Below are 22,061 nucleotides of genomic sequence, written 5' to 3'. Positions count from 1 at the left end.
GATTAGTAGTCTGGGGCAAAATACAACCTAACCCTCAAGGGCAAAAGACCTCATAGAGATTATAAGCCCACTATAAACTTTCTTCACTTCAATTCAAATAACATCGCGTTTTTGGTCACATTATGTCCCATCCTATAGGCCCGTGTTTCTCTTTCTGCTCTTGTTCTCTGTGCATGGACTCACCTCTCGGAAAGCCCTTGTTTCTTACCCGCCCCCAGCAAGTCATCCAGCCCTCATTCTTGCTCATGTTCAAGGAAAAGGAACCAAGGTGATATGGTAGGAGTACTAACGTTAGGGTCAGCTACATTTGGATTTTAATCTTGGTTCTGGATGATCTTCAACAAGTCCTTAACTTCTCTGAGCCTCAGTTTCTTCATCTGTAATATGGGGGCGATAATAGTGCCTATCTCGCAGGGTTATGTGTGAATTAGAAATAAAATGTGAAAAGCCCTCGCACTGTGCGTGAGACATAGCCGGTGGTTGGAGGGGGCGGGGAAAGAGCGCCACACACAGGAATAAGGCTTGCAGGTTTTAATGTTTCATGATTTGTAACAGCAGTCTCAGGGAGATCCCCAGAGAATCTGTTCTGACTTTAGAAGCATTTCCTGTGGACAATGGAGGGCCCTGCCTCATCGTATTCTGGCTTGCTGATCCACATCTGCTGGAAGGTGGAGAGAGAAGCCAGGATGGAGCCTCCGATCCAGACGGAGTACTTCCGCTCCGGGGGAGCAATGATCTGCAAAGAGCAAATGTGATGAGTCACGATCAGTCTCCAAGGGAATAGGAAGGGGGTCCCAAAATCACCTCATCAAACTGCCAGGCTGCCCCAGAAAAGGACTGCCTCCATGATTTAAGAAAAGAAACGGTAAACCTTGTGGTTGATTGGATGATTGTTTAAACCTTCACTCCCACCCCTCCATAGGAAGATTGTACTCTTCCACCCTGTGACTTCGGCTTGGCTCTGTATTTGCTTTGGTCAGTGAAATGTTAGCAGACATGACCCAAACAGGATCTTGGAATGTTCTTCAGGCATGCACAGGCATACTCTCTTGTGCCTCTGCCATCTTCATGAAAAAAAAAAAAAAAAAAAAAAAAAAAAAAAAAAAAAAAAAACTTCCCCCAAGGGGCTGCTGGCCCTTCAGCCCAAGTCCCATAATGAGTGAGAGATATGGACCTGACGGGAGCTGGCTGGACCTACAGAGCTGGCTAGCCAACTCTGACCTAGAGCTGCTGACTCCAAATGGACCTGCAGGTGCATAAGCAGTAAATGCTATTGGTCATGTGCCCTGTAATTTCATAGTTGTTTGTTACTCAGCAATAGCTGACCAATACCAACATCTACAGGGGGAGTACTGTTCTGTTCTCTTCCTGGAATTGAATACATGAGCAGCTTCCTCCATTTCTGAGTATGAGCCTATCTACTCAAACCCTTGAACTTCATCTGTCAACAGCCACTTGTACATGAGAAGTTCTTAAATTCATACACATACATTGTTCGTTCTTGTCACTGAGTTTAGCCTCTAGAACTTGATTGTCCTGGCAAACAACTTTGAACTCTACCTACAAGTAGATCTAGAAGGACTGCACTTCTTCAACTAATTTCTCAGAATATCAAGGGTCTAAGAATTCAGTGCTAGAACAAAATAAAAATTAAATTGATTTTTTTTGTCTCAAAATCTCTCTACAGATTTCTTACGTTACAGAGATCATAGGATTGCAGAATAAGAATGGCCTTTAGCTGAAACCGGTTTGGCTCAGTGGATAGAGCGTCGGCCTGCGGACTGAAGGGTTCCAGGTTCGATTCCGATCAAGGGCATGTACCTTGGTTGCGGGCACATCCCCAATAAGAAGTGTGCAGGAGGCAGCTGATCGATGTTTCTCATCGATGTTTCTAACTCTCTATCTCTCTCCCTTCCTCTCTGTAAAAAATTCAACAAAATACATTTTAAAAAAAGAAAAAGAATGGCCTTTAGAAGTTATCTTATTCAGGCAGACAAAAGTCACCCTATCACTCCTTGAGTAAATACCTCAAGGACTGGCAGAGCCACTAAAAAGGAAGCAGATTTTATTTCTGGGCAGTTCTGGTTGTGAGAAAACTCTGGGCTGTCTTGGGTTTGAAGTCCTCTATCTCAGCCCCTCCCCCACCCCCATTTCTTCTTGCATGTCCCCGAGGCTTGCTACATCTCCCCCAATTCCTCTGCACAAATCCTGCTGTCCAATTTGTCTGGGATGTTCACACAGGCACACACACCCCTGAGCACCTTTGCTCATCCTACTTCCCCTGCCTGGAGTGCCCTTGCCCCTCCTCTTGCCTTATTTAAGTTTCCTTTCGTTGATTATGTCCACTAATTAGATCCTTGGCCCCTTGAAGGCTGGCACATGTTGTTAAACTCAGGACAGTGGCGCACAAATGGAGATATGCATCAAATCACTGGTGCTCATTTATCACTGTAGGTGGTGGGACTATCTCAGACACGATGAACTAGAATCTGGGGGTGAGGCGAGGTGTGGTGTCCTGACACAGGGTCCTGGTAAAAAGCCCCATGTGGCAGGCTTCAGTAATGAGGCTGTTCCACTGGCTCCAGCTGAGAAGGGACCACAAGTTCTCACCTCTTTTCTGGTGTCCCACTTTGCTTCCCTGTGCTGAGCTCCATCTGCTAGGCAGAAGGAAGGCCTGGGCAGCCTTCCTTTGTGAAGAAGGTTCTTAGAATACTGACCTAGACAATATACTTCCTCAGATCAGGCCTACTCCCCAGAGACCAACTTTATTGGTCTGACCTATAACTCTGACCTATTTGTTATCTCTATTCTATTCTCAACTCCTTCTAAACCCATTAGCACCAAAGTTCCTAGAAGCCCTCAAAAAGGACTGTTATTGATTGCCTGGGGGGGGGGGGGGGGAGAGAAGCAGTAAGACAAAGTGGGCTTCCATCCTACCGAGGCCAACGAGGTGAGAAGCCCTGCTAAGAAGTAGTGCGGGGAGGGCTACGACCAAATTGGGACAACACACTATCCAGGAATCAAGAAATGTCCCTGTGAGTTCAAACCAGTAGCCTGCCCCATAGCCAAACTTTCTTGTTGAAACTTTCACCCTCCTTTGGGGTAACACCCAACTTCTTTTTAAAGTTTCTGCCCCTCTATTTCCCTCCTCTTTTATTTTTTATGTCCTCCCTCTCGATTTCTTCCTCAACCAGCTCAATATTCTCTTCATTCCAGATTCTTTCACCCCCTTCTCATATGACATCATGTGATTATGTTTGAGAGCCCATGCTAGACGTTGTCTCCAACTCATCGGTGCCCAAGGAACACAATCCCCTGAGATGACATTTGTCCCAGACCAAGATGATGTGGAACCCAGGAGGCCCCTGAGCTACAGACCTGGCCACTGGGCTCTGAGCATCTCCCAGGTAGACAGGTCATTGTACAGAGAACAGGATGGAAGGAATTGGGTGAAGACCCACCTTGATCTTCATGGTACTGGGAGCCAGGGCTGTAATCTCCTTCTGCATCCTGTCAGCAATGCCAGGGTACATGGTGGTACCCCCAGAGAGGACATTGTTGGCATACAAGTCCTTGCGGATGTCGATGTCACACTTCATGATGGAATTGTAGGTTGTTTCATGAATTCCGGCAGACTCCATGCCTAGTAGAGATCATGGTCTCTAGTTAACATTGATCACTCATGAACACCCTCACTTTCAGATCCTCAAGCGACCCCCTTCGGTGGTTGCAATTAATGATAGTTCAGGTCCTTAATGATCTCCCAAATGCATTAAGATCAGACCCTCTAACTAGTAATCACCCTCCCTTTAGTTTTTCTCTGTTTGATGGATCTTTCAAGTTGTTGCCTGAGGTATATTTCTAGAGGGACACTTTCATTGCATCATCTTCTTTCACAGCTTTATTGAGATATAATTCACTTGCCATTATATTTACCCTTTTTTAAAGTATACTTTTTAATAGTTTCTTGTATAATCACAGAGTTGTGCAACTATTGCCACAATATAATTTTATAACATTGTCAACACCCCCCCCCAAAAGAGACCCCATACCCATTAGCAGACACTCCCCATTTTCCCTTTTACTTTTCCCCAGCTCTAGGCAACCACTAATTTACTCTCTGTCTCTATGGTTTTCCCCATTCTGGACATTTCATGTAAATGGACTCATATGACCTTTTGTGTTTCACTTAGCATTTTTTCAAGCTTCATTCATGATACAGCTGTGTCAGTATTTTATTTTATTTTATTTCATTTTATATTCATTGTGTGCATATACCCATCATATCAGCTTTGATAGCTCTCCATTGTCTACAGGTTGACATTTAGCTAACTTAGCCTGGCACAGGGATCTTCCTACATGCCAAACCAGCTCATGCCTACCTATCTGGCTTCCCACCTCTAGTTTTTTGTCCTTATGATATAATTTCACATAGTAGATAGAAGAATCTTCCTGAAATACAAACCTGACCTTGCTACATTGCTGCCTAATCTCCATTGCTGATAGGATTAGCCCCCACATTCTTTGTGTGGTCCAGCCATTCACTCCATTTCCCGCTGTGTGAAAACATACAACATGCATGCATGCACACACACACACATACACACACACACACACACACACACAGAATTCTACCATCATGTCCCACATAGAACACGACATTTCACACCTCCATGACTTTACACAAACCACAGTCACTACTGTCTGTCATTCCCTATTCTGCACTCCTTCCATCCCTGGATACCATAAAATGATAATCATTCTTCAAGGTTCTGTCCAAATATTCACCTTCTCTAAGAAGTCTTCCCTAGTTTCTTAGGCCTATGACACTCTGTCCAGTTTGCTATTTACCACTACACTGTGTATCAACCTTTGCTACAGGCCTACCTCCTTATACACTCCTCAGCGAAGAGCTGTCCTTGTATTATTCTTTTTTAAAAAATCCTTGTTACAACCCTACTTAGTAGGTCTTATCATTATTTCTACTTCATAGATAAGGTAACTGAAGTTTGAAGATGGTAACATGTACAAGGTGATAGGGCTTAATGAGGCAGAGTCAGGACTTAAAACCAGGTCTGCCCCAAGCCCATCCTGTTTACTACTATAAATTTCAACCTCATGACCTAACTGCTGAGCGGTCCGAGGAGTGTTTTGTTTATTAGCCTCATTCTTAGTTTCATATTATATTCCTTCTCCTTTATCTTGATTTCCTTACTCTTTTATTTAAAATTAGATTTTTCCTAGCTGCATTGTTTATGTATTTTTGGCGCTTCCTGGAAAAATATGGGCTATGTATAAACAATAAACCAAGTGAGCGTAATTCCTGGTATTTCTCTTTCCATCCCACGCCCACCCCCCCACCCTGCCCTCCTGATTGGCAGGGACTGTGGGCAGCACCTCACCAATGAAGGAAGGCTGGAAGAGGGTCTCGGGGCAGCGGAAGCGCTCATTGCCGATGGTGATGACCTGCCCATCTGGCAGCTCATAGCTCTTCTCCAGGGAGGAGGAGGAGGCTGCCGTGGCCATCTCGTTCTCAAAATCTAGGGCCACATAGCACAGCTTCTCTTTGATGTCTCTCACGATTTCTCGCTCAGCTGGAAGTAGAAATGACAGAAAGTAGGTACTCAGTTCTGTTAGTTTGGTTGTCACATTTTGATCTCTATGAGAACCTCCATCTTACTTCTGCTTTGGATTCAGTCTTAGGATGAATGTTATTTTTTATTATTATTTATTTTTTTATTCCTCTTCCTAAAGTGAGGATTTGAAGTCTTGATTCCCAAGCAAAACATTGCATGGGCTTTTCACCTTGCTGTCTTCACTCTGCCCTGAGAGTGCTGCAGGCCTTCCTGGGGGCTTTGTAGGTCACACTTCTGGTCTAGATGAAGGCCTATACGTTGTGATCTTACAGAATTTAGGAAGGCCCCTACCTAAACACTCTTATTCCCAGGGTGGCCACTGAGGCATGATACCGTCCCTTTAGATAGTTAGACCTTGTTTGTTCCAGATGAACTATAAATGCCCCTCGTTAATGAAATGCATCCCCAGACCTTACTACCATTCAGCATTACTGAAGACTAGCTCTGATCCTGATGTGGAGATGGACAGAGGTAGCAGGTCCCTGGGAAGAAGGGATGCTGAGAAAGGACACTTAAGGAGGGCTCAGCGAGTGCTGCTTAGGATAAGTAGGTCTAAGCCTTCTTTCCCTCCCCAGGGTGTATTGGTTGGGAACTTGCCTCTTACATAAGGTTGCCTTGACTATCTGGTCTTGCCCAGAGGCCCAGCCTCTGGCTAGAGCTTTCCTGTCTACCCCATGATAGTTTGAGGACACGTAGCCACAAACTTCTCATCAGCAGGCCTCGGAACTTCTGGTCCTCAATCAGATTTGGTTGTGAGCTGAACTCAGAATCAGGAAAGGGGCTGGATACCTGTGGTCACAAAGGAGTAGCCCCTCTCGGTGAGGATCTTCATGAGGTAGTCCGTGAGGTCGCGGCCCGCCAGGTCAAGGCGCATGATGGCATGAGGCAGAGCGTAGCCCTCGTAGATGGGGACATTGTGGGTGACACCATCCCCTGAATCCAGGACGATACCTGTGGACAGAGGGGATAGGACTTGTTAAAACTCTTCTTGTCTTTCATAGGTCTCTTCCTAGGATCATTTGCCCATGATTTTCAATGACCGTATTTACTTTAGTAGCTGAGAAAATTCACCCACCAGAGGAATAATCAATCATATTCTTGCATGCACATCAATTTATTCTCCCAAATGAGACTATGGCCTATGGAAAGCAAGTAGAATGTCTCCTTCTCTTGTACTCCTTGAAACACTTGCACAACAATGCACACTTATCAATTTGCATCTAGACTGCACATTCTTTTTAAAAATATATATAAATATTATTTTTTAACAGAGAGGAAGGAAAAGGGATAGAAAGTTAAAACATTGATGAGAAACATCGATGAGCTGCCTCCTGCACACTCCCCACTGGAGATGTGCGCACAATCAAGGTACATGCCCTTAACTGGAATCAAACCTGGGACCCTTCAGTCTGCAGGCTAGTGCTCTATCCACTGAGCCAAACTGGTCAGGGCTAGACTGTACATTCTTTAAGCGAGACTGGGTAATTTGTACATCTTTCAGGCACCAAACTAACACATATGCACATGCAATTAGAATGTTAGATCTCATAGGAACTATAAAAACCATTTGAAAAAAATTAAAATTCTCTAGTAATAATATTTTAGCAAACCATGAAGGGAAATAAGCTTTCTCAGCATAAGCTATCTCTCTTGATCCTACAGCCACATCATAATTGATGGGGAAACATTATAATGCTATTATTTTATTATTATTTACTATTGTCCTGGGTGCTTTAGCCATGGCAATAAGACACATTGAAATAAGAGGTATTATTATTAAAAAGAAACAAAATTTTCATTATTTGAAGAGGATGTGGTTGTATACTTAAAAGAGAAGCAGCTGAAAAATGATTAGAGCAAATAAGATAGTTTAGTAAGGACCAGAGGTAAAATAAATAGCCAGGGGCCAGTAGCTTACTCTTATACAAGGATGTCCATCACAGCATATCTTATATTAAACAAGAAAAAGTGGAGACAAGGTAAAGGCCCAGCAACAGACAAATGGTAAAATAAGTAAATAAATAATGGATCCATCATACAATGGCTTCCAAGTGGCCATTAGACATGATGCTTACGACAAAATCGAGTGCAAAGCACAGGGTGTAAAACTGTATACCCCCGCACTTCCCTATTGTTGTCCTTATCGCCTGTAGTGAAATTATCATTTACTCTGTCTCTTCCCCGCTAGACTGTGAGCTCCACAACAGCTGGATCTGTCTTGTTTGTCCGTGGTGCAGTGTTTGCACATGGTGGGCAGGATTGGAAAATATCTGATGATGCGTGCATGCATGAGTGAATGAATGGATGAATGAACATTTCAATGAATACATGAATGAATATTAGTAAGGGGGAGAAAAACCCCAACCCAAGCAAACAAGGGACCACAGAAAAGAATACACGAGTGAATGTTTGAATGATATTCAAGCTGTCAAGTCCCTATGGAAAACGTTTATTTTTAAGCTCTCTCTGTTTCCCTGAGCACCTTTCTCCACCAAGGATACTTGCATATCCGCCATCCCAGTTTTTGCTAACCTGCTTCATGAGCAGAGACATCCCAGTGTTGTTGGAACGTGTGTCCAAGCTCCCAGACTGACCCCTGTGAGGGAATGGCCCTTGCTGGGTGTACCAGTCACGGTTGTTCATGCAAACCCTTCCCATCTACACTGGGCATACTGCCCTCCACATGGGCTTCCCTTCTGCTGGCCCAGTGCGAGGTGTCCCCTGGGTTTTGGCCGTCCCTGTGATTCTTCTGAGCAGGAACTTCTTTCCCTTCCGCCCTCTAAAGTCAGAAAGGGCGCGATTACAACAACAGGGTCACTCACCTGTCGTGCGGCCAGAGGCATAGAGGGAGAGCACGGCTTGAATGGCGACGTACATGGCAGGGACGTTGAAGGTTTCAAACATGATCTGAAAGGGACAATGCAAAATGAAAGGCTGTCCAGCAGGAATCACAGCACCTCCTGGCCCCCCAAAAGGGCTTGGAATATATATATTTTTTATTTTTGGAATCTTATGAATGGTAGGAACTATACCTATTTACCCTTCTCCCACCTCCCCTAGGGCCTGGCATGAACTATGCACACGGCAGGTTTTCAAAAACTCCTGTGGCACCGATGTGTGAATGGGGGAAAGGATCAGGTTGAGTGTCCACGTCCCGTTCTTGGGCCAGGGTCTGGCTGGCCTCTCACCTGGGTCATCTTCTCCCTGTTGGCCTTGGGATTTAGGGGCGCCTCCGTGAGCAGGGTGGGGTGCTCCTCAGGTGCTACCCGCAGCTCATTGTAGAAGGAGTGGTGCCAGATCTGTTGGGGACAAAAGTCAGCTGAGTCCAGCAGTCTTCCCAGCGGGCTGGAAGACTCCAACTGACACGCTGTGCAGAGGGAGTATGGCTCCGTGTTCTTGGATCTGGAAAGAACGGTCACCCTGGGAATTTCTGATTGAAATGTAGAGGTTATAAACAGGGTCCCAGACAGGACTCAGGTCTGGGGCCAATATACTTAGCATGTTGATTGTGTCCGTCTGGACTCCTTTCTCTCCCCTGCTTTGTGCCTTGGGGGGTCGGGGGGGCAGGCCCCCTCCATCTTGTGTTCCTTGCTTTCTGGCTTCTGCCTATGTTTGGCTTCTAGAAGATAGGAGCCAGAGGTTGGAGAGGGAAGGAGTGCGTTCCTCCTGGGGACAGTGTGGCCCTTCATGAGCACAGCTCCTGCTGAGTGGCCCCTCTCTCAGGGCTCCAGCGCTCACCACTGGCATTGCCCTCCCTGCGCACCTCCTACCTCCGTCACCCCCAGGAGAGGGGAGTAAGAGCTTCCCTCTGTTGCTAACACCCCTTTCTGGTTCCCTTTCTGTGCACATCTCTGTAAGCAGGTCTTCCATAAATTAACTCTCAAGCCCCAACTGGGAGTATACTGTCTCCTGCTGGGAACGAACAGCTGTGCTTGAAACTTCTCTGTATATCACGCCCCGGCCGCCGGCAGTGCAGAGCAGGGTTTCTCTACCTCAGGGCTTTACTGTGGGCTGGACACTCCTTGTCGCAGGGGCTGACCTGGGCATGACAGGATGGTTAGCAGCATCCCTGGCACCCACTCACCAGATGCCGGGAGCATCTCTTTGTCCTGTGACAGGCAAACATGTCTCCAGACACAGACAAAGGCCCCCTGGGAGGCACATCGCTCAGTGAGAACACGGCTTTAAAGGAAGTTATTTCTTCTCTCTGTGTCCAGGTCCCTCTTCCGTGACCCAGGACCACAAACAGGAGTTTGTTATTTCTTAGTTTCAGAGAGATTTCATTTTTTATTTCGGAGGCATTTGGCAAAGAGTGCCAGGGACCCGAGGCTTCGGTTTTCTCAGAGGCGGGCACAGGAGCATTGATTCCACCGTGCCCACGTAGCTGCGAGCCACAGGCTGTGTGCCAGGTCCGTGCTCACTGTGAGGAGTGCAGATATGAACCAGACACGGCCCCTAGATTTTAGTTTCGAGAAAGAGTGGAGAAGGACTAGCAAAAAAGACAAAATACAAATTTTAAGTGAAGACTGAGGCAGAGGCCGTTCCGTTGGGGGGAGGGGTGTGTGTGTGTGGACCCTGCAGGCAAAGGAAGTCTGCAGAGGTGGAGAAGGGCACCCAGCAGAGGAAATGGCACACGCAGGGGCCCATTCCCACAAGTGGCACGAAGGAGGTGGCAATCAGTCTGAACGAGGTGATGTCAGTGTTTCTTCAAATGTGGTCCCCAGATGCCTTCTCCCAGCATCACCTGGGACAACTGTTACAGGTGCGGGTTCCCAGGCACATCTCAGTCCCTCAACTCACAGTCGTTAAAGTACATTATTTTTAAAAAATGGACTTTGTAAAACATTCTGTAATGCAAACATCTGCACTTCATTCCCCTCCCCTTTTTTTTTTTTGAGTTTTTATAATGTACTTTAAAAACAATGTTACAATTAGAAAAAAAAAATTTTAATGGAATAAAAATCTCTCATATTTCAACAAAAAATTGACTTTTTCTTCTTAACCTTTCACCCTTATCAAATTTCAAATTTATCACTATCACCATTTACTTATTTCATGTACTTTTTGTTTTATGTATTATTATATTATTATTATTATACTTCCATATTCAGTTTTGTTTCTTACAACTTTTCAGTAAATTCAACATAAATTATTTTCATTTTCATAGTAAAAATTTATTTTAATATATTGATCACTTATTTTAAATGCTTATATAATATTTCATCATATGTCATTATATATTTAATCATATTACTATTCATATGGTATCTTCCATTTTTATCTGTAAATAACCTTGTGGTAGCTATGTCTGTGCATATTACAATTTCTTTTTTCCTCTGGTGAGGATTAACAATAACAGAAAAGAGTTCCTATCGTTATTACTATGAATAAAATGTTTTTGTTATGTTTTTTATTTGTATATTGTCAGGTATAGACAAATAGTATGTGCCATTTATTGAGCATTAAGTATGTCCCCTACCTTGGGATTATACTGTCTTCACCTAATTCAATCTCCCAAGCAGCCTAATGAGGAAAGTATTTTTATCTCCACAAACAAGGAAACTGAGCCTGAAGGGACGGGTTTGCTCCCAGACCCCCCGTCACCAGCTCGTGTCTGTGTTCTTAACGGTTCCACTGTGTGAGGTCAAAGCTATTGTGTTTTATCTATTTATCTCACATCCAGAGTGACCGAATCCAGGATTTGGAGAAATGTACAGTGAATTACAGATTTCAAATCAACCTTCTTTATTCCCAGTGGCAGTCTGCTCAATAAGCCCTCTGTTACATTTCAAAAGGCAGTCAGTGCAAAACAAGAACGCCCAGACAACTGTCAACAGAATTTATCAAAAGAATATTTAAGAGGTTCTATTAGCATTTTGCACCCATGGTTTTGTTATCACAGGCTACATTCTAAGAAGTGCTCCTTCCCCACACTTTCTCACACACACAGAGGGCTTCGAAAACCCCCGAGAGAATCTTACCTACGATGTTCATTAGAGAATCATCATCATAATATAGCATCAACGCACCTCTCTGAGGTCAAGGCAGGGAATATTAAAAGGGGGCCGCGGCAGCATTTGGAAGAAGGAAGAAGCGCTGGGTTAGCGTGAAGGCTGTGTGAGGGAGGAAGCTGGGGACTCGGCAGGACCAGGGAGGTCCTCAGATCCAGACAGGAAGGTAGGGACCTTCCCTTGGTCCCTGAGGAGCTCCTGAAGGTTCCTGAGGAGGTGAATGACAGGATCTGACCTGGTTCTAGAAAGAGAAGCTGTGCGGCCATGTAGAGAATTAACGGGGTGAGTGAGACACCCAATCAAAGGAACCAGTCAGGAGGCCTTGGCCGCAGTCCTGTGGGAGATGCCAGCATCCGTGGTTGGGTGTGGCCATGGGGATGGACGGGAAGGAAAGAGGGATGTGAGAAGCATTTTAGAGGAAGAGTTGACAGGGCACAGAAGACCGTGAGATACGAGGGTCACAACGATGTTTTATCGTTAAGATGAGCATGTTAAAAGGGGAGTTGACCATTACCTTCTCCATGTCATCCCAGTTGGTGATGATGCCGTGCTCAATGGGGTATTTGAGAGTCAGGATCCCTCGCTTGCTTTGAGCCTCATCCCCCACGTAGCTGTCTTTCTGGCCCATTCCCACCATGACACCCTGCAACACAGAAGAGGCCGGTGTGAGCTGGCTGAGGGCCCCCTCAGGGGACTCAGGCATCAGAGGCTTTCTGAAGGAAGATGAAAGCAGGAAAAAATGTTCTTCTTCTCCAGGAAACAGAACAGCAGGAGATGCCGGTGAGGTAGACACCAGTGGATGAGGGGATGAGGGAGAGAAGGAGAGAAGGTGGAGGATTTCTTGTAAGCTTGTCTCTCTTTTTTCTCCTAAAACAATGCCATTTTCTGAGAGAAAGCAGAGTTCCTCCACACACTTCCTCTCCTTACCTTACCCCCCCACACACACACATACACACAGATACACACACACACACACACACACACACACACACACACACACACAGTCTCAGCATAGTCTCCACAAGGCAGTGCTCACTCCTAATGTCTCAAAGCCTTGTGTCCAGACAAGCACACACCTGGTGGCGAGGGCGGCCCACGATGGAAGGGAAAACGGCTCGGGGGGCGTCATCTCCTGCGAAGCCAGCCTTGCACAGGCCAGAGCCGTTGTCACACACAAGTGCAGTGGTCTCGTCTTCGCACATGGTGAGTGTGGGCAAGTGAACCAGGGGCTGGAGCACCTTGGGGGTTGAGGGAGAAGAGAACTAGTCAACTGATGGTCAAGAACATGTTGGAGACGGTCTTCTCCTTCTTCTTTTTAAAAATATATTTTATTGAGGAAGACAGAGGGATAGAGAGTTAGAAACATCTGTCAGCTGCCTTCTGCACACTCCCTACTGGGATGTGCCTGCAACAAAGGTACATGACCTTGACTGGACTTGAACCCATGACCCTTCAATCTGCAGGCCCATGCTCTACCCATTGAACCAACTGGTTAGGGCTGGAGACGGTCTTCTTGACTTTGAGGCCTGAGCCCACCTGCAGCCAGGGCCCAGTTCCAGGAGCCACCATGTGGACCTGGCCTCCCAGTCCCTGGCAATTGGGCCCCTTCTCCCTCCCCTGCTGACATGGGCTGAACTGTGTATCCCAAGGTCATATGTTGAAGTCCTAACCTCCAGTCAGAGTATGAGTGTGTGTGTGTGGGGGGGATAGGGCCTTTACAGAGGTAATTAAGGTAAAATGAGGTCATTAACCCAATGTGACTTGTGTCCAATATGACTACCCCAATAGGATGGGTGTGTTTATACGAAGAGCACACTGGGACAGAGACATGCAGAGGGGAGACTGTGAGGAGGCACGAGAGGGCAGCCATCTCCAAGCCAAAAGAAACCAAAAGAAACCAATTCTGCCAACACCTCCATCTCGGACTTCTGACCTTAAGAACTGTGAAAAAATGAATTTCTGTTGTGGAAGCCACTCGGGCAGTGATAGTTTGTTATGGCAGCTCTAGCAAACACAGCTACTTGCCTCTTAAAAGCTCCAAACTGCTACAAAGCTTTAATCCAATGGAGAGAATCTTAAAAGGCTTGAAGGTTAGGAAGGGAGTTGAAAGAATGTACAGCACATATAACAAAGGATTATTAATATATATAATAAACAAAGGTTTGTTTTACACACACACACACACACACACACACACATATATACACATATATATATACACATCCTATGTAATAAAAGGCTAATATGCAAATAGACCAAACAGTAGAACAACGGGAACAACCCAACAACCCAACAACTGGCAGTTATGATGTGCGCTGACCACCAGGGAGCGTGTGTGGAACATGGTGGGCATTGGCCATGGCAGGATAGTGGAGCAGGTGAGCAAGGGCGCCAGACCAAGGCAGGGCACTGGTCGTTGTCATCAGAGTGAGCCTCTGGTGGTTACTGAAAATTCTTTCCACCCGGCACTGGCACCAACCCCAATAGCTCTGTGCCATCAGTGGGTGAGAGCAGGGCTGGTGCCATCAGTGTATGGGAGCAACGGTGGTGGGAGTGGGCTGCCAGCAGACAGGGGACTGGGGGCTGCTGCAGGAGGGGCCAGGCAGGGGTGCAGAGGATGGACCCAGACCCCGCCCCTGTGCCTGCTGAAGCCTCGTGGCCCACAGTTCCTTTCAAGGTGCATGAATTTGTGCACTGGGCCCCTAGAGTTTGTGTGTGTGTGTGTGTGTGTGTGTGTGTGTGTGTGTGTATAAAACAAATCACTAAGAAAGACGTAAACGGCTCAAAAGAAAAACAAAGACAATTAAAGGATAATTGACAGAGAAGGCAATACAAACACCCAACAGCTGCATGAAAAGATGCACAGCCTCACTAGTCATCAGGGAAGTGCAAGTGAAACAAGATGCATCAGAGTGTGAGGATACAAAGTTCTATAATAGACGTTGGCAAAGGTGTGGGAAAACCGGCATCTTTAACTAGAGAAACACACGAGTTGGAAACACCCAAAAGCCCAAAGTATGGGATACTGTGCTGAAATGCAAACAGGATCCAGGCCTGTGATGGGCTCACATGGCTCAATTTCTAGAACATTCTACTGAGTGAACAAATCAAGTTGCCGAATAGAATGTACATCATGAAACCATTTGTGTGGGTTATTTTTTAAAACAAGCTGTGAAAACAAGATGGTGCATTTTCCATAAGTTTCTATTTGTGGATATAAACACAGCAAAAGGTTATGGAGAAAGGAGTCTAAGACTGACCACAGTGATTACCTCTGGAGGTGGGAAGGGGCTGGGAGAGGAGGTGCCAGCTGTACTGTTTCACATTTTTACTAGGAGACTTTATTGGTGAATAGTTTATAATTAAAATCAACGTAACACATCGTTAAGGGAGAAAGATGCAGTAGGTATAGGGCAGTGGTCGGCAAACTCATTAGTCCACAGAGCCAAATATCAACAGTACAACGATTGAAATTTCTTTGGAGAGCCAAATTTTTTTAAACTTAAACTTCTTCTAATGCCACTTCTTCAAAATAGACTCGCCCAGGCCGTGGTATTTTGTGGAAGAGCCACACTCAAGGGGCCAAAGAGCCGCATGTGGCTCACGGGCCACAGTTTGCCGACCACGGGTCTAAGTAACCAAACCGGGAAAGCTCTAGCTCAGCGTCTGTGGGCGGGGCCCGGGGTCTCACCACGGTCAGCCGTGTGCTGTGGCCACGGTAAAAGCTGACCCAGCTTTGGCTGGGGTGCTGTGGCCAGCGCTGGGGGTCACCCTCATTGGAAAAAGCGGGGGGCGGGGGTGAGTGGGCTTGCATTCACTGCTGACGTGTTAGACTGCACTCCTTTTTGGAAGGTGAATTTGAAAAAGGCTGTTTAAAAGCCTTAAAATGAATATGTACATCTTTTGTGTATAATGTCCAGGGTGGGCAAAAGTGTGAGTATGTGAGATACAGTGTATTCTTGCGTCACTACTCATTAATGATTGTAATGTTTTCCCGGTGAACTACTTTTGATATAAAAGTGCCTGATTTACCCCTGGGAAACACTCATGGGTAAATGGAAAGATTTGGCCGAGAGCCAGCTCATCACAGCTTTGGTTAAAATAACCAAATTGAGAAACAGCTTTAATGTTGAAAAAAAGTTACTGAAGAAGAAGTAAATCGGTTTGTAAGCTCACGTAGCAGAGAGGGCAGGGTGTCCGATGCAGCGGAAAAGGTCCAGCTGCTTGGTCAGGTGAAACATTTCATTTTTGGTTAATGCATTAAAAAAAAAAATTTTTATGGGGCACTACAAATCTATTGTCTATTGAGTCCTCGCGAAAGCCCTGAGGGAGGGTGTTTTTATGTCGACTTCACAGGTTTGGAAACTAAGTCGAAGAGAAGGGAGAGAAGGCGCCGCCCAGCCGGAAGAGGCGTGGCCGGCATCCACCGGGGCAGCTCCAGAGCCCGGGCTGCCCCTGCCTCACGTCCTAACGAAACGCTCACAACGTCTCCATGTTTGGTGTTTTCTCTCCTGCCTCTCATCTCTCCAGCTCTGCTGGCAGCAAAAGCCCCTAAACAAAAGGGTCTGTGTTCCTGTCGCCGAGGCTCTGGGCCCCTCCTAGGCCAGGGTTATGTCTGCATGTACGGTTTGAGCCGCTGCACTTGCCTCGGTGTTTAGCACGTAGGTGGTGCTCAATTAACGTCCGATGACAAATGTCGGGTGACAACCCCCACCTGAGAGGCCCCCTCCCCGACCTGGTCTGCGCTGCCCCTGGCATCCTCAGGTCCCCACGGTCCGGTATCATGACAGCTTGGTCACGGGGGCCTCATTGAGGACCACGCAGGGACAGCTTTCTCTTCACGAGCGGCCCAGCAAGCAGCTGTGTCTCCGTGTTCTCGCAGGGGCCCACCTTGAGGGGAAAACAACCCTGAAAGCCAGCCAGCAGGTGGCCAAGAGGCAGAGCCACATCCGTGGCTGTCTTGCTAGAGCAGTGGTTCTCAACCTTCCTAATGCCGCGGCCCTTTAATAGGGTTCCTCATGTTGGGGTGACTCCCAACCATAACATTATTTTCGCTACTGCATAACTGTAATGTTGCTACTGTTAATGAATCCTAATGTAAGTATCTGTGTTTTCCGATGGTCTTAGGCGACCCACATGTTGAGAACGGCTGCTGTAGAGCCTAAGACCATCGGAAAACATAGATATTTGCATTATGATTCATAGCAGTAGCAACATTACAGTTATGAAGTAACAACAAAATTAATTTTATGGTTGGGGGTCACCCCAACATGAGGAACTGTATTAAAGGGTCGTGGCATTAGGAAGGTTGAGAACCACTGTGCTAGAGGGTCCCCTCAACATTTCTCTCCTCTCTCTCTCTCTCTCTCTCTCTCTCTCTCTCTCTCTCTCTCTCTCTCTCGATTTATAGCTCAAACCCGTCTGGCTTTTCAGCGAACCCTTTAGTCTCCCCCTGAGCTGCCCACACACAGAAAGAGGGCATTGGGTTTTGTTTCCCAGCAGCTGAGACAAGCCACAGAGCAACTTCAAGCTGTCAGCAGCGCCGGCCTTCGGCAGCACTTTGGGTGGGTTTAAATCTGCTTTCTGGAAGGCTCGCCCAAATTAAAAATGGGTGGGTGGGTGGGGGCGAGGGCGGGTCAGGGCTGCTGGCCTGGAGTGGGCCTCCCCGGGGGAGGGCCCCACGCTGCCCTGGGAAGAAAGGTTTTCCCAGGAGCCAGACTCTCCTGGAATGCCTCTGCCGGGAGGAATTCCACACCCTCCCCAGCTGCTTGCTGGTAACTTGTGGCTAGATGGGAGCGTGTCAGAGGAACCAGAGCCAAAGGCCCTGTGGTTTCCTGGGGTCACAACCGCTCTGCGCCCGCAGAAAGCGGAGGGAAGTGTTCTGGCTTCGTCAGCACGTCCTACATCTGGGCTTCATTGAGGACTTGGGGAAACTAGAAGCACAGCTGCCCCTCCTTTCCAAACGCCAAGCACTTGAATGTAAAGAATCTGCTCACTCACTCATCTCCTTGCACCCCCGCCCCAGCCCAAGCAAATATGAAGACAGAGGCAGGATCCCCCTACCGGCCGCTGGGGGGGTTGGCCTGAGTTCCCTCCCCGTTTCCTCTTGGCCCTTCTCCCGCCCGCGCCCCCTCCCCACCGCCCAGGCCCAGGTCTCCTCTGGCCTTCAGTTTCCTCTACTATGAACTGGCAACCTTAACGTCTGTCTCCCAAGGCGATGGATCAACTAAAATAATGGGAACAAAACCGATTCCTAAATTGTAAATCAGGAGCAGCAAATTAAGGCCTGTTCGTATCTGGCCCACCGGCTAAGAATGGTTTGACATTTTATGTTTTAAAAAATATAATTTTAGCCCTAACCAGTTTGGCTCAGTGGACAGAGCGTTGGCCTGAGGACTAAAGGTCCCAGGTTCGATTCCGGTCAAGGGCATGTACCTTGGTTGTAAGCACATCCCCAGTAGGGGGTGTGCAGGAGGCAGCTGATCAATGTTTCTCATTGATGTTTCTAACTCTCTATCCTTCTCCCTTCCTCTCTAAAAAAAAATCAGGAAGAGAGGGAGAGGAAGCAAGAGACAGAAACATCGATGATGAGAGTCATTGATTGGCTGCCTCCTGCATGCCCCGTGCTGGGGATCGAGCCCATAACCTGGGCATGTGCCCTGACCAGGAATCCAACCATGACCTCCTGGTCCATAGGTCAGTGCGCAACCACTGAGCTGCCAGTAGGGCAGTTTTGACATTTTAAAATGGTTGCCAAAAAGCCAAAGAGAATTGTTTTAGGAAATTCAGATTTCAGTGCCTTTAAGTAAAGTTTTATGGGGACAGAGCCATGCCCATGTTTGCTCACTCACTGTCTATGGCTGCTATTGCTCCAGGGGCAGAGTTCAGTAGCTGCTACTAGAGACTTTTAGGCTCACAAAGCCTAGAATAGTTACTACCTCACCCTCTACAGGAAAAGCTTGCTCATCCCTGTGCAAAGGGCCACTAAAATCATTCTTCTTATCTCCCCTGTTCTTCCCCATCAGCACTGGCTCCCTGGGTGAAGTCTGTAGAGTAGGGGTGTCGAACTCAATCAGAGAAGGGGCCAAAATCTAAAATCCAGCCTAAATCGCAGGCCGAATGGTTTATTGAACAGTCATAAACTGTCATTGTGATGGAAACGCAGCAGAGTGCAGTGATGACAGCGCGGTGCGGGCCACATTGCAAGGCCTGGCGGGACGGATTTGGCCCGCGGGCCTTGTGTTTGACACATGTGCTGTAGAGTATTGGGAGGAGTTGAATGATCCGCTTCACAAATCAACGATTATCGAAAATTGAATTTACACCAGCTTCCAAAGACGTCTTTCGAAATTAGCAGCAAGTTTACACCCTTAAAGGAAGGTCGCTAAGAAGGTGAGACTTCGAAGAATAGTTGGGAAAATATTTGGGGGGGGGGGCAGTTTTAAATGACAGGTGAGCAGCTGCCTGTCATAAATTGCCCACACGTGCACATTCATGTGCTCAAAGAGCCTGGCAGAGAGAAATCATTTCAGGAAAAACATTCCTCCCGCGAAAACTTCTAGCAGCACCTTTAATTAAGTGCGGGGTCTCTGGGCTTGGTTGGTATGTGTTAATTCCATTGAAAACAACCCCTGGTTAGTGGTATTTCTGACCCTCGGAGTCTGTGGTTTGGACCTGCTCTGCAGGCTTTTGCCTGGGCCGCTCATTCACTCTCCCAGCTCAGTCTGGACCCCTCTCCTGGGCTCCAAGTGCACAGAGCCAGCTGCCTGTGGGCATCTGCACCCCATGCCCTCCCTGGGCACCTCAGTTCTACCCCCAGGACTGCTCTCTACCCTGGAATGGTCCCTCAGTGAATTGCACCACCACCCTGGAGTCTATGCCCGACACCCCGACTCCTCCCTCCTCCCTCCCAACCAATCCCCAGGATGTCTTAATTCTCTCTCCATGCCACCCTGCACCACCAGCCCTGGACATGTTACAAGGCAGTAGCACCCTTGCCCTGCTCCAGCCCACTCTCCTCAGAGCTGCCAGAGCAGCCCTGTCAAAGGGCAGATCTCTTGCTGTCACTCTTCTCTAGCCCCCCTTTGTCCAACCCTTTAGTGCAGTGGCTCTCAACCTTTCTAAGGCGACCCACAGGTTGAGAACCGCTACTGTCGAGCCTAAGACCATTGGAAAACAGAGATATTTATATTACGATTCATTAACAGTAGCAACATTACAGTTAGGAAGTAGCAAAATAATTTTATGGTGGGGGGTCACCACAACATGAGGAACTGTATTAAAGGGCGGAGGCATTAGGAAGGTTGAGAACCACTGCTTAGAGCCTCCCTATGCAAAGCGCAGTCCAAACCTACAGCTCAGCATCACCTGGGAGCTTATTAGGAATGCAAATCAGCGGGCCCTGCCCCAGCCTCCTGAATCAGAAACTGTATTTTACCAAGCCCTCCAGGTGATTTTTAAAGTCTGAGCAGTCCGGGTCAGGCCCGGGTATCACTGAGCTGAGCACCTGCTACATGAATCATCTCATTTAACCCTCACGTCAGCCCTGCCAGGTAGGTGGGATTGCTATTGCTCCCATTCTACAGGGCAGCACACTGAGGTCATTCGGTCACTTCGGTGGCCCACCGCCTGCATCCAGGGCCTGCACCACCCCGCCTTCCGCCTCAGCCACAAAGAGAGGCGGGCAGACCCCGAACACAAAGTGGGAAATCACCGGAGCAAACTCGACGACTGCCCGTTGGCCCTCCCCACACTGAGGACGCTCCAAAACTGGACCCTGCCCCCCCTTCAGTCCCGCCGTGCGTCCTGGGTTCCCTGCCCCAGAGCCCTTCCCCTCGGCCCTGAGGTCCCACGTTCCTCTTAATTACCTGCACACATGTGTGTGTGTGTGTGTGTGTGTGTGCGCGCGCGTGACCGTGGTGGATACTGCATTGGCAGGTGGCTTCACAGCTGGGTGTGTCTTTGGGACAAGCCGCTCACCAGAGAAGGAATCAGTGGGCTCCTATGATCCTCCCGCCCCTGACACTGCTCGATGCCGTGGATCTCTGGTTCCTGCCCCACCCCGGACCTCCCCCCGTCCCCAGTGACCGCAGCCTTCGGGGAGGGAGCACAGGTTCTGCTCGCCTCCCCCAAGCTCAGGAGACCCCCAGAGGAGGAAAGCAAACACGTTCTTAGTCCCCACGCAGACACCTCGCCGTCACGGGGGCCGTCGTTAGCTTTGATTTAAATACCTTGAGAAGGAGCAGGGCTTCTGAACAGCATCCGCTCGCCTAAGACAGTCTCCCACCCGCCCGGAGCTGTGACCAAGGGCAGGGGAGTGTAGGCCTGCGCTGCCCCTGGCCAGCAGGACGGGTAGAGGCCGCGGAGGCTGTGTCCCAGCCATCACCGCGTTACGAGGACCGGGAGCGCCTGTCCGGACTGGAAAAGCCCTGCCCCGGGGCCGTCCCAGGGCCAGAGCAGGCAGCAGCGCGCTCACTCGCCGGTCCACTGAGGGCTTTGACGCGGGTGACCAGGGCCGGCGTCATGGACGCCAGGCCAATCTGGAGGCGCCTCCTGCACCCGGGGGGCCAGGCGGCCCCAGGAGGCAGAGCCGGCAGTACTCACCGAACGGAGAGGTCCGTCTCCGGATGACTGAGGGCTGGTGTGTCTCTGGCACCCACGCCCCAGCAATATAAAACCCCAGAGGCGGATCTTCTTTACACAGAGTCCCTAAAAAGGCCAGCTGACGGTGTGTTAGCAATATTACCATATAAGGCGGTTTTTTCAATAAACCGGCCTTGGGGAGGTGGGGGTAGGGGGGTTGGGGAGAGTGAATTATCATTTGAAAAATGTATGCAGAAGGACTGGAGCAGCAACATCCCTGGTGCTGGCGGATTTGTTCCTTTTAGGCTGTCCTCGCATAAACAGAGCTCACACCAGGCCTTATAAGCTGCCCAGAGTGAGGCCAGAGGCAGCCCAGCTCCTGGAGGGAGAACCATACCAAGAATGGCAGTGGGCCACCCTCCCTCCGGCCTCCTCCTCGGGCCCTGAGGCCTGCCATCCAGGGTCCGCCTGGGACACCCGTGCAGCGTGCAGTGCATCCTCAAAGTGGGTGCATTGTGCCTGGCCTGGTGCAAGCCTGGGACAGACAGCTCCAAGCCGAAGGGAAGTGCCGTCCATGCCTGGGCAAGGAATTCCCTGGGTCCTACTCACCCGCTGCCCCTCACACAAGCTCCCAAGCCTAGGGCCAAGGCACCTGGGCCCCAGGGCCCCTTAAACTGCCTCCAGAACTTCACTGGCTCCTGCCTTCCACCTTTCCTGACTGAATCCCCCCTCCCAGTCCCTGACTATTGAGAATGACAGACCCAGGGAGCTGTCTTGGGGTTAAGGCACAACTTACAAGACTCACAAGCTTGTAGAATGTCCCCCGGTCCTG

General features: G+C 48.3%; 1 protein-coding gene across 1 annotated transcript; it reads right to left on the bottom strand.

Annotated features, from left to right (window-relative positions):
* Window positions 1-516: 516 nt before the first annotated feature.
* Window positions 517-21,380, bottom strand: ACTG2 (actin gamma 2, smooth muscle). The gene is made up of 9 exons (XM_036435736.2): window positions 21,251-21,380; window positions 12,724-12,885; window positions 12,162-12,290; window positions 8,825-8,935; window positions 8,459-8,543; window positions 6,426-6,587; window positions 5,403-5,594; window positions 3,462-3,643; window positions 517-736 (listed from the first exon to the last, which is right to left on the bottom strand). The coding sequence occupies exons 2-9, from the start codon at window positions 12,847-12,849 to the stop codon at window positions 593-595; spliced, it is 1,131 nt and encodes a 376-aa protein (XP_036291629.1). The 5' UTR covers window positions 12,850-12,885; window positions 21,251-21,380; the 3' UTR covers window positions 517-592.
* Between the last annotated feature and the right edge of the window lie 681 nt (window positions 21,381-22,061).

The sequence above is a fragment of the Pipistrellus kuhlii genome, unplaced genomic scaffold (assembly GCF_014108245.1).
Source record: "Pipistrellus kuhlii isolate mPipKuh1 unplaced genomic scaffold, mPipKuh1.p scaffold_m20_p_13, whole genome shotgun sequence".
NCBI classification, from domain to species: Eukaryota; Metazoa; Chordata; class Mammalia; order Chiroptera; family Vespertilionidae; genus Pipistrellus; species Pipistrellus kuhlii.
Note: the sequence above shows the minus strand (reverse complement) of the source record. Positions and strands in the feature narration are given on the sequence as shown.

What these genes read in the sequence shown, in the direction of transcription:
- ACTG2 (XM_036435736.2), bottom strand. Translation starts at nt 12,849, where the DNA reads ATGTGCGAAGACGAGACCACTGCACTTGTGTGTGACAACGGCTCTGGC. An exon ending in TGCCTCTGGCCGCACGACAG is followed by an intron (nt 6,588 to 8,458) that starts GTGAGTGACCCT and finishes CTCTGTCCACAG; the next exon opens with GTATCGTCCTGGATTCAGGG. An exon ending in CCAGTACCATGAAGATCAAG is followed by an intron (nt 737 to 3,461) that starts GTGGGTCTTCAC and finishes TGCTCTTTGCAG; the next exon opens with ATCATTGCTCCCCCGGAGCG.